This window comes from Branchiostoma belcheri, unplaced genomic scaffold, assembly GCF_001625305.1.
Source record: "Branchiostoma belcheri isolate BF01 breed outbred unplaced genomic scaffold, Haploidv18h27 scaffold96, whole genome shotgun sequence".
NCBI lineage: Eukaryota > Metazoa > Chordata > Leptocardii > Amphioxiformes > Branchiostomatidae > Branchiostoma > Branchiostoma belcheri.
The window spans coordinates 529,476-542,792 of NW_017804642.1; the positions used below are offsets into that span (position 1 = coordinate 529,476).

Sequence of the window (13,317 nt, forward strand, 5' to 3'; positions counted from 1 at the left end):
GATGATGATAAAATACTTCTTGCTTGTTAATTCTGTGTCACTCATTCAATTTGTGTCCTAACTATTTGTTTGTCTCTTAGTATATTTCTAATCTAGGCTATCTTGTTTTTTAGGTCCCTTCTTGTTTTTTTTTCGTCCCTCTCGCATTAGATTTAGGGTCTCCAAAGGACGTCATCCATAAAATTTACTTGGTGTGGCCTTACAATGCCAGACAAATATCACATCATGACATCTCTGCACATTGTGCATTTTACAACACACACTGTGCCAGTTGCCATCATTCATTGGACATTCATGACATTGTGCTCATCTATAGTATACAATTAACATTTTATGCATGCCACAATTTAGAGCTACCACAATCTAGGTTACAGGTATATAGGTTATCCCATTCATACAAAAGTGGTGATCAGAAAGAAGATATAAATCATATGCCCTTAAGAGCAATGATTGCAAGATCCCTTGGGACTTGTATGTGCCATTGTGTTCTGAGGCATGCGTTATTACCACAAAGCATATTTATGCACAGTTACATACAATTTGAGTGCATGCACACATGAAATGGAGCTGAAATAATATGATTATGAGTATGATGATACCCTTAATGAGAAGAGGGTGTTCACCACAGGCAGAAATGCCTCTTATCACCAAGGGATTCTCAAGGTATTAATTTGAAATGTATAAATATCATTAATTACAAAATGAATTAGAAAACGATGTTGAATGTTGGAGAAATATCATCACACGTATGCAGATAGAAAATTATAGAAAATTCTTATTTCTTAAACTGAAAGTAATTGCATATAGACAAATAACCAATTATAATTTATGATTTTGAGAAAGACCTGCGAAACTTAGCAAATCAAGGAGTTTGCAGCGCAAAAAAATGCAGTGTGGCAAAAATAGCATTTTATTCACTTGGTAAGAGTGGTTTGAAGTAGCACGCTAAGAATTACACCAACATCAGCTATCAAAATTCATGATCCTTCCAGTATACATGTATTTATGAAGGGAAACATCATGCGAAGGGCCTAACAAGAAAAGCGAAAATCGACGAACAAAAGACACATGTGCTCTCCACTTACCGGCAACTGCTGCGGGAATTCCAGACCGTGGCAAGCGATGAAAAGCCGGAGAACCTTCCTAAGTCCAGTCAGTAATGAAACTAAAACCCCAGAACTCCCTTAGTTACAGGAATCCCGGGATTTTAAGCATCAAAACGGACCCTTGAAAGGAAAAAGGTGCGAAATTTTGGAGCCCGGTCCCTCCCAGACAGTCCACTGCGCAACTCTGAAACACGGACGCTGATTGGTCAGGATGTAAGAACAAAGTTCAGAGGTCAGAAGTCATTAAGATGGCAATCGGAGAAACATGTGCGAAAATGTTCATGAGTTTCTTTGATTTTAGTGTTTTTTATCCAACATACGTGTGTTTCTTCTGCGTTTGAGAAAGTCTACAAGGCTATAAGGTAGGTGCCTCACTGTACTGGAATCACATTTGGAATTTCATAAAAGAAAGGAGTGCGTTTGTCACGGTTTCGCACACGTAACCCGTTAAACAGTTTTCTCCAAGCAGATCCTACGGTGGCATTAAATTTTGGCCAGATCTCTGACCATGATTTTGGCCACCCTGTAACCAATATATCAGACTGAGCACTTTGAGGTCACTTTAATTTGGTTAGACTACTTATGTGCAGAACTAACTAAGCAGTACTGATTGATTTACACATGGTAAGCATCTATGTGGGGACGTTTGGCGTTAGTGTGTTCAGCTCAGTACCAAGAGGTCCCGGGTTCGAATCCTACCATGTCACCAATCTTGTGCCCTTTACACGACTTTCCTCACATCACTCAGGTGGAAATGAGTACCTAGCTTTGGTTTGGGACGTACCTAGGATAGTCCTGTGTTTGGTGAGAGCTCGGTTGGGTTAAGGCAGCCTATGGCATACTATGAGTAGTATTTCATACATATGCCTGTAACTTTTGATAGCTTGGTCGCACCACAACTAAACTTCACACAGTTCTAGTAGTACTTGAAACACATTGAATAAAGGTTATTTTGTTTTTACTACTTCTGGATTTTTGGGTTAAAAATCAACATTTTGGTTAAAAAAAAAAGCTGTTTACTTCATGGCTTCACGTGCAAGCGGTAGCAACACCTTTCATCATGATATTTTACAAGTAGAAAGCCAAACCCCTATTTATTATTTTTGTCCGAGGCTATTTTGTTTTAAATGACAGTTTCATTGTTTTTTGGGCCAAAAACGACAGAAACAGCTATTTTTCTGTCATTTTTCGTTAAAAAATCGCCGCAGTTAAAAAATATCGACTTATATGCAAAATAGCCTCGGACAATTTTGATTAAAAAAGTGATAATACGTAAACATGGATTACTCTAAAGATCAATTATGCTGTTTTCAGCTGCGCGTAAAGCCGTTTAAGTCATACTCCGTGAATAAAATGCGTAACAAGGCGGGTTTACAGGGGAAACATACAAATGACCGCCGGTAACCCCGAATTCGAACACGCGTTCTATTCGAATGACGTCATATCGAACATGGTGGAACATGATTCGGGTTCGAAACATGTTTGTGGCCATCGTGCAGACACACGCCCGAACTCAAACATGAATATCAGCCTAGGCCGCCTTAACCCAACCGAGAGCCACACCCCACTTAAAGAACCCACCATGCTTCTCGAAAAGAGTAGGGGACCTTCCCGGTGTGAGTGGTTCAAACCTTAAAAGTCCGGACTTACGCAGCTTGCACTGTTTTTACATGTACAAAACTGTTGTGTTACGCCTAAAGGCGGTTTACCGGTTATGCAAAACAAACAAACAAACATCTCTCTGGTCATCAGGGAAACCAGCGGAAACATGCCTCCCAGGAGAAAACGATCTCGAGGTAAACAAAGTGGACCAGAAAACCTGAAGAAGGCCCGTTGGGATATCCAGAAGCTGACCCAGGGAGAGGAGGTACCGACTCTTCCTGCACCCCAGCAGGACAGAAGGGTCCAGGGACTGCCCAACCGCAAGGAGCAACGAAAAGCTGCCAGGAAAAACAAGAAGGCCAGGAAGGATGCTTTCTACAGGCACCAGAAGGTTCAAAATCTTCTTACACAATTTCACAATTTACAATTGATATACTGCTTTACTGTAGTTTACACCAAAAAGCAGTTACTCAAGCAACTGGATATGATTTTGGAAACGGTCAGACGTTTCAGGTAGAATCCGCTACCTTTCGTCAGTGACACTAGAGAGTTGTGAGAAAAGCAGGTTTATAATTGTATGGACAAACTATTGATTGATATGAAAATTAGTGAAGACAAATTTTTTTTATTGTTTCCAAAATCATACCCAGTTGCTTGAGTAACTGTTTTTTTTGGCGTATCTTATTATATTACCTTGATGCTGAACCTTCACCGACAATATATCTCTTTCCTTGTTTGCGAAACCATGTAACTGCTAGCTGAAGGACAACAAGCTTTATAGTTGTACCTTGATATATATGTAGAACTGTATAGTTTTAGATGGTCTCAGAGTCAGAATTGAATTTTTTTATGAATTGATTTTGTAGGTCCCAGAGACTACTGCCTCAAAACAAACTGACCCTAGAGGAGGGGAAAGAACCAAGGGCACAGGAGGACAGCAGAAGAGAGTTCACTTCCAACTTCAAGACATGGCTCACAAAACCGAAAGTAAAAGTGATGTAACAATAGAGAAGGAGACTGTTGAGGAAGATCACAGGAACAAGAGTATTAAAGCCTTGATGGAGAAAATGGACAAGAAAACGGTAACCTTTGCAAATTATCTTATCTGTACTTCTTGAATGACAATCAATGTTCAGCCCTCTGTAGTGCACCCAAAATTGGAGCTGTGCACCCAATTTTTTTCTTTGGGTACACTGGTCTAGGTATTTTTTGTACAGGATATTCTTGGCATCTAAGTGTCAGAAAAATAATAAAACCTTTGTTGTAGTACATGTACTTGTTTAAGATTTTGAAGTTAGCTCCCATTTTATATTCAAGCTCAAAAGAGGAGCAGTAAGATCTGTAATCAAGTTTTGTTTTATATGGTGCACCAAAAAATTGTCTGTGCACCTAATTTTTTAGGCCCGTGCATCAGTGCACCTATTCCCAAAAACAAATTTCAAGCCCTGCATAGATAGTTACACAAATAAGCATGTCAGAAATACTAATTACTGGGTATATACTTGTTAGGGTATATCAGTTATGTGTCTGTTAAAGAGGATAGACGTTAGACATAGTTGTGTTTCTCCTCGAGTGTTCTTGTAATGACAGAAGTGTCCTTGCCTCTACCACCAGAAAAGAAAAGCAGGAAGGACACAGAGTAAGTCCAAAGAACAGCTGATCCAGGAAAATGAAGAGGAAGACAGGATCATCAAGAGACTGGAGAAGAATCTTGGCTATAACAAGAGGAAGACAAAGTCCATCCCAATGGCACTGAAGAGAGATGGTTTTGACTGTATCCTTTTCTTGGTTCACTGCACTGCATCTGCCTACAGTTGATGATTACCAGTATTTTCTTCATCCATGATAATGAAGAACATTTGTGCTACAACTACGCCAGGTACCAAGTCTATCCATATATATATATATAACATGTAGATTTTTATAGAAATAGAAAAATTATTATAAGATGCTTGACTCTTATGACAGACTTGCTGGAGCTGTGTGATGAAGATACCAGAAAGGCAGCCATCTTTCAAGACTCAGATGGAGAGGAAGACCAGCCAGATAGCAAGGTAGGACTCATCAATGGGCAATCTCATTATTTATATCATACCCGGGCCGCGATAATGTTCGATAACGGGTTCCGGACCGGTCCGTACTTTACGTTACGGCCCGGGCTTCCCTGGCTTCCATAGAACGATTCGAACGCGTTTTGCCCTAACTGCGTGGACCGCTTTCAAAACTCGTGTATTCCGCATCGTGTTTGCCGCAGGTGCGCGTGTTTGCCGCACGCACCTGCGGCCGTCGGGCGATCCGACCCGCGGTCGGGCCGATACCTCAGGCGATACGGAATACCCCGTGTTGTATTCTATATGTATATACTACAATGCATCATGCAGTGGTTCAGCAAACATATTTTCATACTCTAGAAAAGAAACTTTCTTTCCAATTATTTTGATGAATTGAGCATTGACGCTTTGTCAATCTGAATAGCTGTGATACCACCAGTGTTTGCTTTAGACATGAGTGTGTATTAGAGCTGTGTTTTCATCTCCTACCATACAACATATACCTGACCCAAGTGACATCTAGATGGAGTGTAACTAATATGCAACAGATCTTTCAGAGTACACTGTAGGTAACTCTGTCAGTCTGTAACACAAACACATTGTCTTTACTTTGGGACCCATGGGGGACCAGCTTTTCTTGCCTTTTAGGTCACAAATAAGCATATAATTAGTGTGAATTTTTTTAGGTACAGTACCAGTACTTAGGGATTACTTATTTTGGACCTGTACCTAATTAATTTTTCCGGTACCTAATGTATATAATCGGTACTGTGTACTGGTACACAGCTCTAGTGTGTGTGGTACTAACTTGTGTCTTTTTTTCATCTATCAGGAAACAAAGAGAAAAGCATTAAAGAACACAACTGAGAGTGATGCTGGTGATGACAGTGATGATGATGATGATGAGGAAGAGGAAGATGAGCAGGATGACAGTGATGTAGAAAATGATAGCTCTGAAGATAATATAGAGGAAGATGAAGACATGGGAGACATTGATGACTTACATAAAGCTTTAGATCAGCTAGAAGAAGGTGAAGAAGACTCAGATGATGATGATTTTGATGAGGATGATAGTGATGAAAGCATGGAAGATGATGAATATGATGATGATGATGATGATTACAGTGGCATGATTGAAAAAAGTCACGACTCTGACCTTGAAAATAACCTTGGAGAAGACTCAGAATCGAGTGACGAAGAGAGCATTCTGACCAAACCTGACATTGTAAAGAAACCAAATAAGGCAAAATCTAAGAATTCAGACACCCAAGCTGCTACAAAGGTAAGCAAAAAGGAACAGAAAAGAAATGAAAAAGGTGGTAAAAATCTACAGGAACAAAGTGATGCTAGAACCAGTAAAGAGAAGAAAACACTTGAATCAAACAAAGATGATGCGGGTAAAGACAATCCCTCAGAGAGAACCCAGGAGAAGTTAGACATCTATGGCGGGGCCGTGGCGAGGTACATCCCTCCACATGAGCGCCTGCAGCCACCTGGAGATGATGAGAGAAGGAAGGTGACTTTAGACCGGCTCAGGAAACAGGTGAAAGGGCTGATCAACAGGTGAGCTTGTCTATCTTGTAAAGCTATGAAATAAAGACTAAGCTTTCTTTCCAAATAAAGACTAAGCTTTCTTTCCAACCCTGAAATGAATTAGGGACTTAACCCACATTTTTGGCGGACTCCTTCAACCTTGTTCACGGAATGAACCCGTTTACTCTTGAAATGTGACGTCAGAGACACGTGACCGTAGTAGCGGATCATACGTGCCAGATAACTTGTGTCAACTCCCGTCTCTGTTCAGGGTAGTTCTGTGAGCTCTAATGTAAAAATTTGGGGTAAGTCCCTAATTCATTCCAGTGTTGGAAAGAAATATTAATAGTCTTCATAATTTCTTGTACCAACACACTTAGATGAACTTTCATGCTAAGATCTTGTATCTGTATCTGAATAGCCGGTATAACCACCTTTCGGCGTAACACACCAGCTTCGCAGGCAAGCGGCGCGGTAAAGCTGTAGTTCTCATCTAAAACTTATACTTCAACCCATTTTCAGTAACCTTACTTTGATTTGAAGATTTATCTTGCATTAGGTGGATTACCAAGTTTGTTTGGTATCAATCCTAACTGTAAAACATTTCATCTCGTTTTTTGAATGCAGGTTAAGTGAAGGCAACATGCACAGCATTGGGAAACAGTTCGAGAGTTTGTATGCCAGCAACAGTAGGAATGGTGAGATGGGAGAAATATGTTTCTTTTTGTCAGTCTATCATGTTATATTGTTAGGATATCTATGATAAGTTGTGCTCCAACAAGGTACAAAATGTGAATCTTTGCAGGTAAATTTTAACAAATGTCAACGAAATTTTCCTCACATATTTCATAATTGTGAACATAATTTCTACATTGATGAAGGTTAGACATCCAGGTAATAAGATACGCCAAAAAGCAGTTACTCAAGCAACTGGATATGATTTTGGAATTTTGGATTTTTCCCCACAGACATGAATGACATGGTGACGTCAGTGCTGACAGAGGCGTGTCTCTCCCCTGACCCTCTGCCTGAGCGACTGATGATGGAACACTGCATGTTGGTGGCCCTCCTGCACAACAACATCGGGACGGAACTCGGCGCTCACCTTGTGGAGTTCCTGGCACGGCGCTTCGACCGTCTACACAGAACCAACGACAACCGTGGGGAGGGCAAGGAGTGTGATAATGTGGTCGCCATGTTTGCCCACCTCTACAACTTCAAGGTCAATTTTACTGATTACTTAGCTTTTCTACTGGGATAATCATACAATGTACTTTAGGCCACACCAATTTAATTTCTTGGTTAACGGATTTTTCTAGAAAAATAATGGAGCGGGCGGGCAAAAAAAAAATAAAAATAAAAACAGGCCTAGGCATCCTATCATGGCCCAAATGGTAATACTATGATATGAGCCATGAAGTCAACACACCAGACTGGTTCAAAATTTAAACAATGAATGTTGAACTTTTAATGACACCATTGCATTGAAAGATGGAATAACTGTAACAACTAGGAAGAAAAGGACTGTTTTCAACTGTTCAGGGCAGAATATGAGCATTTTGCAGTTGATTCTGAATTTTTTTTTTTAATTTGCAAATCAGAAAAAAATGAAGCAGGTGAACCGTTAACCAAGAAATTAAATTGGTGTGGCCTTAACAATGTTGTGCCGTTGAGAAAGGCACTGAACACGACTTTTCTCACTTCACCCGGGTGGAAATGAGTACCTAGCTTCGGTTAGTGACGTCTCTCGGATAGTACGTAAAATGGAGGTCCCGTGTTTGGGTAGAGCCACACCCCACGCACGTAAAAAAAAAAAAAGAACCCCCCACACCTTTCCAAAAAGAGTAGGGGCATGCCCACGGAGTTGGACTAGTGTCACCATATTAAATTGTTATGAATTTGTTTGAGTAAGGATAAACAGAGCAGTAGTTTGTCAGGCTACACTATATGTATGTGAAAGTAAGCAATTAATAATGCATTTGTTTTGCAAATGCTACCTTTCTAGTGTAATTGTACCTAGTCTAATAGTAGTTGTTGGCTACGTAATCATAATCACCCTTTTTAATCGCCCATCACACAGGAAAAATAAAACTGGTTTATTTGTCAATAATGTTCTCTCTCTTTTTTTCCTTACAGCTCATCCACTGCGTTCTCATTTATGACATCATCAGGCGCTTGATTGAGAGTTTTAATGAACGTGATATAGAACTCATATTGGGAGTACTCAGGAGTAAGTATTACTAGTCTAAGAAGTACAGGTGTATTCTTGAGTTGCAATGTCTGAAATTATTTCATGTTTTAGAACTGCCCTCTGTTGGCTGCAGAGGGTACTGCAGTATACCATTACTATTTATGTTGCATTGTAACCCCATGGGTCCCAAAGATCGATTTTATTTGACTATAGGGGAGAGAAATCAAAGGAACCAAATAGAATATTTCAAAGTGTTCTGTGTCTATTGAATAAAATTATGCACATTTCTTTGCCCATAGTTATTAATACTAGACGGCTGACTAAGCTATGGGAGAGAGTGAGTGAGTGAGTGAAGTTGATAAAAATATAACGACCACGTAGGGACTTTTTTTTTATTTGCACGCTCGCATCAGTTGTGGCGTTCCAAGAGAATGTCATCCATTATAATAAAATCAACATGGCCTTATGGCATACATTAAAGTCACCCATACACCCCCCTCTATCTGTCTCAGATGTTGGTTTCCTGATCAGAAAGGACGACCCTGCTGCTCTAAAGGATGTGATCCAGGTCATCAGTACCAAGGCTGCAGCAGCCAGTCAGGACTTCAGGGAACAGTCAGTCACTTTACTGTCCTTCCTGTACTAACCTCAGCCAAGGCCTAGGAAATAAAATGTTGTGTTTCTTGTTTCAGTCCTGAAAAAATTGGTAGGTAGGGATTATCTTTTCTTTCTTTCTTTTTTTTAGACTTTGGCAATCTCTAGTGATCCAACTTATGCAATACAATTTAACAATTTAGTAAAACTTGCATAAGGACACTTTCATTTTCAAAGTGAATATCAGAAAACTGATTGTACAATGTTTCATCACTCAGGTGTCAGGTCATGGAGCTAGAAAAAGTCTATCAGCTTGGAAAATGTATGTTCCTTGCAGGGTTCACAAAAAAAGTCTAGGGTCTGCAGTTTTTTCAAGGGTCGGTCGGGAAACAGGAAACACAACATTTTTTTCGTAGGCCAAAGAAACTTAGTATGTGGCACTACCACTTGTAGAAGTTTAGACTTTCTGAGTTCTCTAACATATTTTCGTTGAAGAGATTCATTTGTCACGTATAGATACAGTTCCTAGTGAATTCTTTCACTCCGTGAACAAGATGGACTGATAGCCATTGAAAATTTGGAGGTTAGTATCCTTATCCTTCCAAAGTTGTCACTGATGAAAGAATTCACTAGGAACTAAATCTAACATATTTATTTTTTACCTTTGCTCGTGTCACAGTAAATTACACATGTTTCAAACATCTTCTTTGCTCTTGGCCTTACAAGAATCTCTCTCACTTGAGTCTTAGAAAGTACTGTCTATAAGTGCATGACATTCTGGCCTAAGTATGCAAAATAATACAAATCTGGTGTTCCAGGTCTCGTGTAAAGTTTATGCTTGAAACGATCGCAGCTCTGAGAAACAACAACATGAAGAAGATGCCAAACTACGACCCTGCTCACCTGGAGCATCTGCAGAAGCTGCTGCGAGGAATGCTCAGAAATAAAGGTATTTATTTATTTACTCATTTTATCTGCGTCTGTGTGGTGTAGTGGATAGAGCGTCCGACTGTCAAGCAAGAAGACCCAGGTTCAATCCCCAGGGTTGGACTCGCACCCAGACATTGTGCCCTTGGGAGAGGCACTTAACACGCATTTCCCCCCTCAGTTAGAGGGTTCCTGGGCCCTACTAGGGTTTGGGTTGGCGTTAGGAAGAGCATCCAGCCGTAAAAATCTTGCTTCAAAAAAAGACTTGTACCTGGTGCAAGCACGTCTAACCCCCGGTTGGGGAAAAATGACGTTAAATTCGGTTAAAAAAAAAAATCTGTGTGGGACCAGTGTGTTCACATTGCATTCAGCAGGTCATGAGTTTGATCCCCTGCTGTCATACCAAAGGAGTTTAGCTAACTGCTTTCTCCCCTGACTGTTCCTTGTCAGTATAACTGACACCCAGCTGTGGATCCCCTTGGAAGACCTCCTGTCTGTGGAGGAGGATGTGAGAAGGGGTTTAGCTCACTGATTTCTCCCCTGACTGTTCCCAGGCAGTATTACTGACACCCAGCTGCGGATCCCCCTGGAGGACCTCCTGTCTGTGGAGGAGGATGTGACAAGGGGTTTAGCTAACTGATTTCTCTCCTTACTGTTCCCAGGCAGTATGACTGACACCCAGCTGTGGATCCCCCTGGAGGACCTCCTGTGTGTGGAGGAGGATGTGACAAGGGCTTTAGCTAACAGATTTCTCCCCTGACTGTTCCCAGGCAGTATTACTGGCACCCAGCTGCAGATCCCCCTGGAGGACCTCCTGTGTGTGGAGGAGGATGTGACAAGGGGTTTAGCTAACTGATTTCTCTCCTTACTGTTCCCAGGCAGTATGACTGACACCCAGCTGTGGATCCCCCTGGAGGACCTCCTGTGTGTGGAGGAGGGTGTGAGAAGGAGTTTAGCTAACTGATTTCTCTCCTGACTGTTCCCAGGCAGTTAGAACTGACACCCAGCTGCAGATCCCCCTGAAGGACCTCCTGTGTGTGGAGGAGGATGTGAGAAGGGGTTTAGCTAACTGATTTCTCCCCTGACTGTTCCCAGGCAGCATTACTGACACCCAGCTGCAGATCCCCTTGGAGGACCTCCTGTGTGTGGAGGAGGATGTGAGAAGGGGTTTAGCTAACTGATTTCTCTCCTTACTGTTCCCAGGCAGTATGACTGACACCCAGCTGCAGATCCCCATGAAGGACCTCCTGTGTGTGGAGGAGGATGTGAGAAGGGGTTTAGCTAACTGATTTCTCTCCTTACTGTTCCCAGGCAGTATGACTGACACCCAGCTGCAGATCCCCTTGGAGGACCTCCTGAGTGTAGAAGAGAAGGGGCGCTGGTGGGTGGTGGGGTCGGCCTGGACAGGGAGGGGTCCAGGGAAGGAAGACAACGACGGGGAAGGTAACATCACTAGTCTATTACTCTTTGATCTGAAGCTTTAGAAACTTACCTGTAACTGCCAATGAACTGTGACTTGCTAGTTCCGGACTTGTAAAAATTTTAAGGTTCAAGTCGAAAAAAAAAATTGTTCCAGACTTACAAAACAATCATGTCACATTCCCCTGTTTGTTCTTAACCACCTAAAATCTTCAATAGTCACAAATTTGCGCTGCAAAATGAAGAAGACATTGCCATTGGGCATCGTCAAGTGTCCGCCTCCATAAATTATATGGCCACAGTTTACATGTAATGCCCAGACGTGCCTCGCAAACAACACATCTTGCTTCTAAACCCTTAAGTAGTGCAGTGCTCGCTAAAAATTTTGCGGTAAATATGCCCCAGTTTCCATTGGGAAATGTTCACTGAGAAGTCCCTTTTCTATATGCCCTGGGTTTAGGTCAGGACTTGTAAACCTAAACCTCTGGACTTGAACCCGGACCTGGACCTGAACATGGGTTTAGGTACACAGCACTAGTCAGTGGTTCCTTAGCATGCCCATAGCCAGGGGGGTTCGGATGAAGGCACAAAGGTCCACTTTTTGGTCCACTTTTTTTCTAATGGTCCTAGATTTTTCTTTAAAAGATGGACTGATTTGTGTCACCAGCAAGGCTGGAATCGTAGGAAAACTGCTCACTTTGTCATTGAAAAAAGTTATCTCTGATTTTTTCTTTGAAATCCTCTAAAAACGCAGGAAATGCCATTTCAGAAGGTTCAATTTTCAAAATTTCCCCCAGACACCCCCTAGGAACCTCCCACTTTCGGCGCTCGCTGGTCCCTCAAGCAGTGGAAAGAACCCTGATTGGCTTGAAGTGGTCACATCATCTATGGAGAAGGGTTTGTAATCTGCTAGTAGTGTCTCATGTGAGCTGTGATCTTGTCTTGTCTCCCGTCAGGCCCTGTCGTGCAGGGAGAGATGAGTGAGAAGATCTCAGAGCTAGCCAGGAGACAGCGGATGAACACAGACCTGAGGAGGAACATCTTTGCTGTGGTCATGACCAGTGAGGTCTGTCTGAGTTAACACATTCAAGTTTCAAGTTTATTTATTTTACCAGTGCATACCTCAGATCAGTTGATCTGATTTTCAGGTATCCCTGGGCACACATTAAAAATAACATTACACAAGTTCAACGCAACAATATACAACAAATGTTACAAACATTTACATATTAAAAAAATACAAAACAATCACAGTATACAATGTAGGCACATTTCATCTGCGGTCATCTACAGTCCGTTTTTAAATGCTGACGTTGCTGTCAGTTGCCGCTGGTCAGCAGCAAGACTGTTCCACTGTGATACAGATATAATCTTTTGTTAAATATGTGATCAGAAATTTTGTATTTGATAATCTTTGTATCTGTAAGCTCACAGGCTTTGAAAAGCGCCAACGTGGCGACATGCTACCCTGTAAATAGATAAAATGAAATGAAATAAGCTCTGTGGCAAGAGACAGGAAAATTGCCTTTTGTACCGTATGCAGAGTTTCCTAGCTATCACAATGAGATGCTTTTTACGGCAAGCACCCAGCATGACTGTCCACAAAATGCATGTGTATGCATCAAATTTGCAAATGACTACTAGTATCATACAGAATAACTGCCCACATAATGATTAGCCTGTGGCTATTGACAGGATCGTCCTGTCAATAGCAGAAAATATTGCACTGCTGACAGGATCGTCCTGTCAATAGCAGAAAATATTGCACTGCTGACAGGATCGTCCTGTCAATAGCAGAAAATACTGCACTGCTGACAGGATCGTCCTGTCAATAGACAGAAAATATTGCACTGCTGACAGGATCGTCCTGTCAATAGTAGAATAATTTGCACTG

General features: G+C 41.5%; 2 protein-coding genes across 4 annotated transcripts in view; one reads left to right on the forward strand and one right to left on the reverse strand.

Annotated features, from left to right (window-relative positions):
* Positions 1-1,304, reverse strand: part of LOC109461797 (RISC-loading complex subunit tarbp2-like) — a 26,034-nt gene extending 24,730 nt beyond the window's left edge. Inside the window, exon 1 of one of the 3 annotated variants that reach the window (XM_019758200.1) lies at positions 1,086-1,304. The gene's annotated coding sequence lies outside the window, so the exon portion shown is untranslated. The remainder of the gene's footprint in view (positions 1-1,085) is intronic. The other 2 variants (XM_019758198.1, XM_019758199.1) reach the window with 2 other exon arrangements.
* A 44-nt stretch (positions 1,305-1,348) lies between these two features.
* LOC109461796 (nucleolar MIF4G domain-containing protein 1-like) overlaps positions 1,349-13,317 on the forward strand; it is a 17,966-nt gene continuing 5,997 nt past the window's right edge. Inside the window, exons 1-13 of the mRNA XM_019758197.1 lie at positions 1,349-1,468; positions 2,859-3,099; positions 3,575-3,790; positions 4,323-4,482; positions 4,677-4,762; positions 5,592-6,322; positions 6,920-6,990; positions 7,261-7,514; positions 8,429-8,522; positions 8,996-9,098; positions 9,896-10,026; positions 11,316-11,447; positions 12,380-12,489. Coding sequence (XP_019613756.1) covers positions 2,875-3,099; positions 3,575-3,790; positions 4,323-4,482; positions 4,677-4,762; positions 5,592-6,322; positions 6,920-6,990; positions 7,261-7,514; positions 8,429-8,522; positions 8,996-9,098; positions 9,896-10,026; positions 11,316-11,447; positions 12,380-12,489 — 2,313 coding nt within the window. The 5' untranslated portion in view covers positions 1,349-1,468; positions 2,859-2,874. The remainder of the gene's footprint in view (positions 1,469-2,858; positions 3,100-3,574; positions 3,791-4,322; positions 4,483-4,676; positions 4,763-5,591; positions 6,323-6,919; positions 6,991-7,260; positions 7,515-8,428; positions 8,523-8,995; positions 9,099-9,895; positions 10,027-11,315; positions 11,448-12,379; positions 12,490-13,317) is intronic.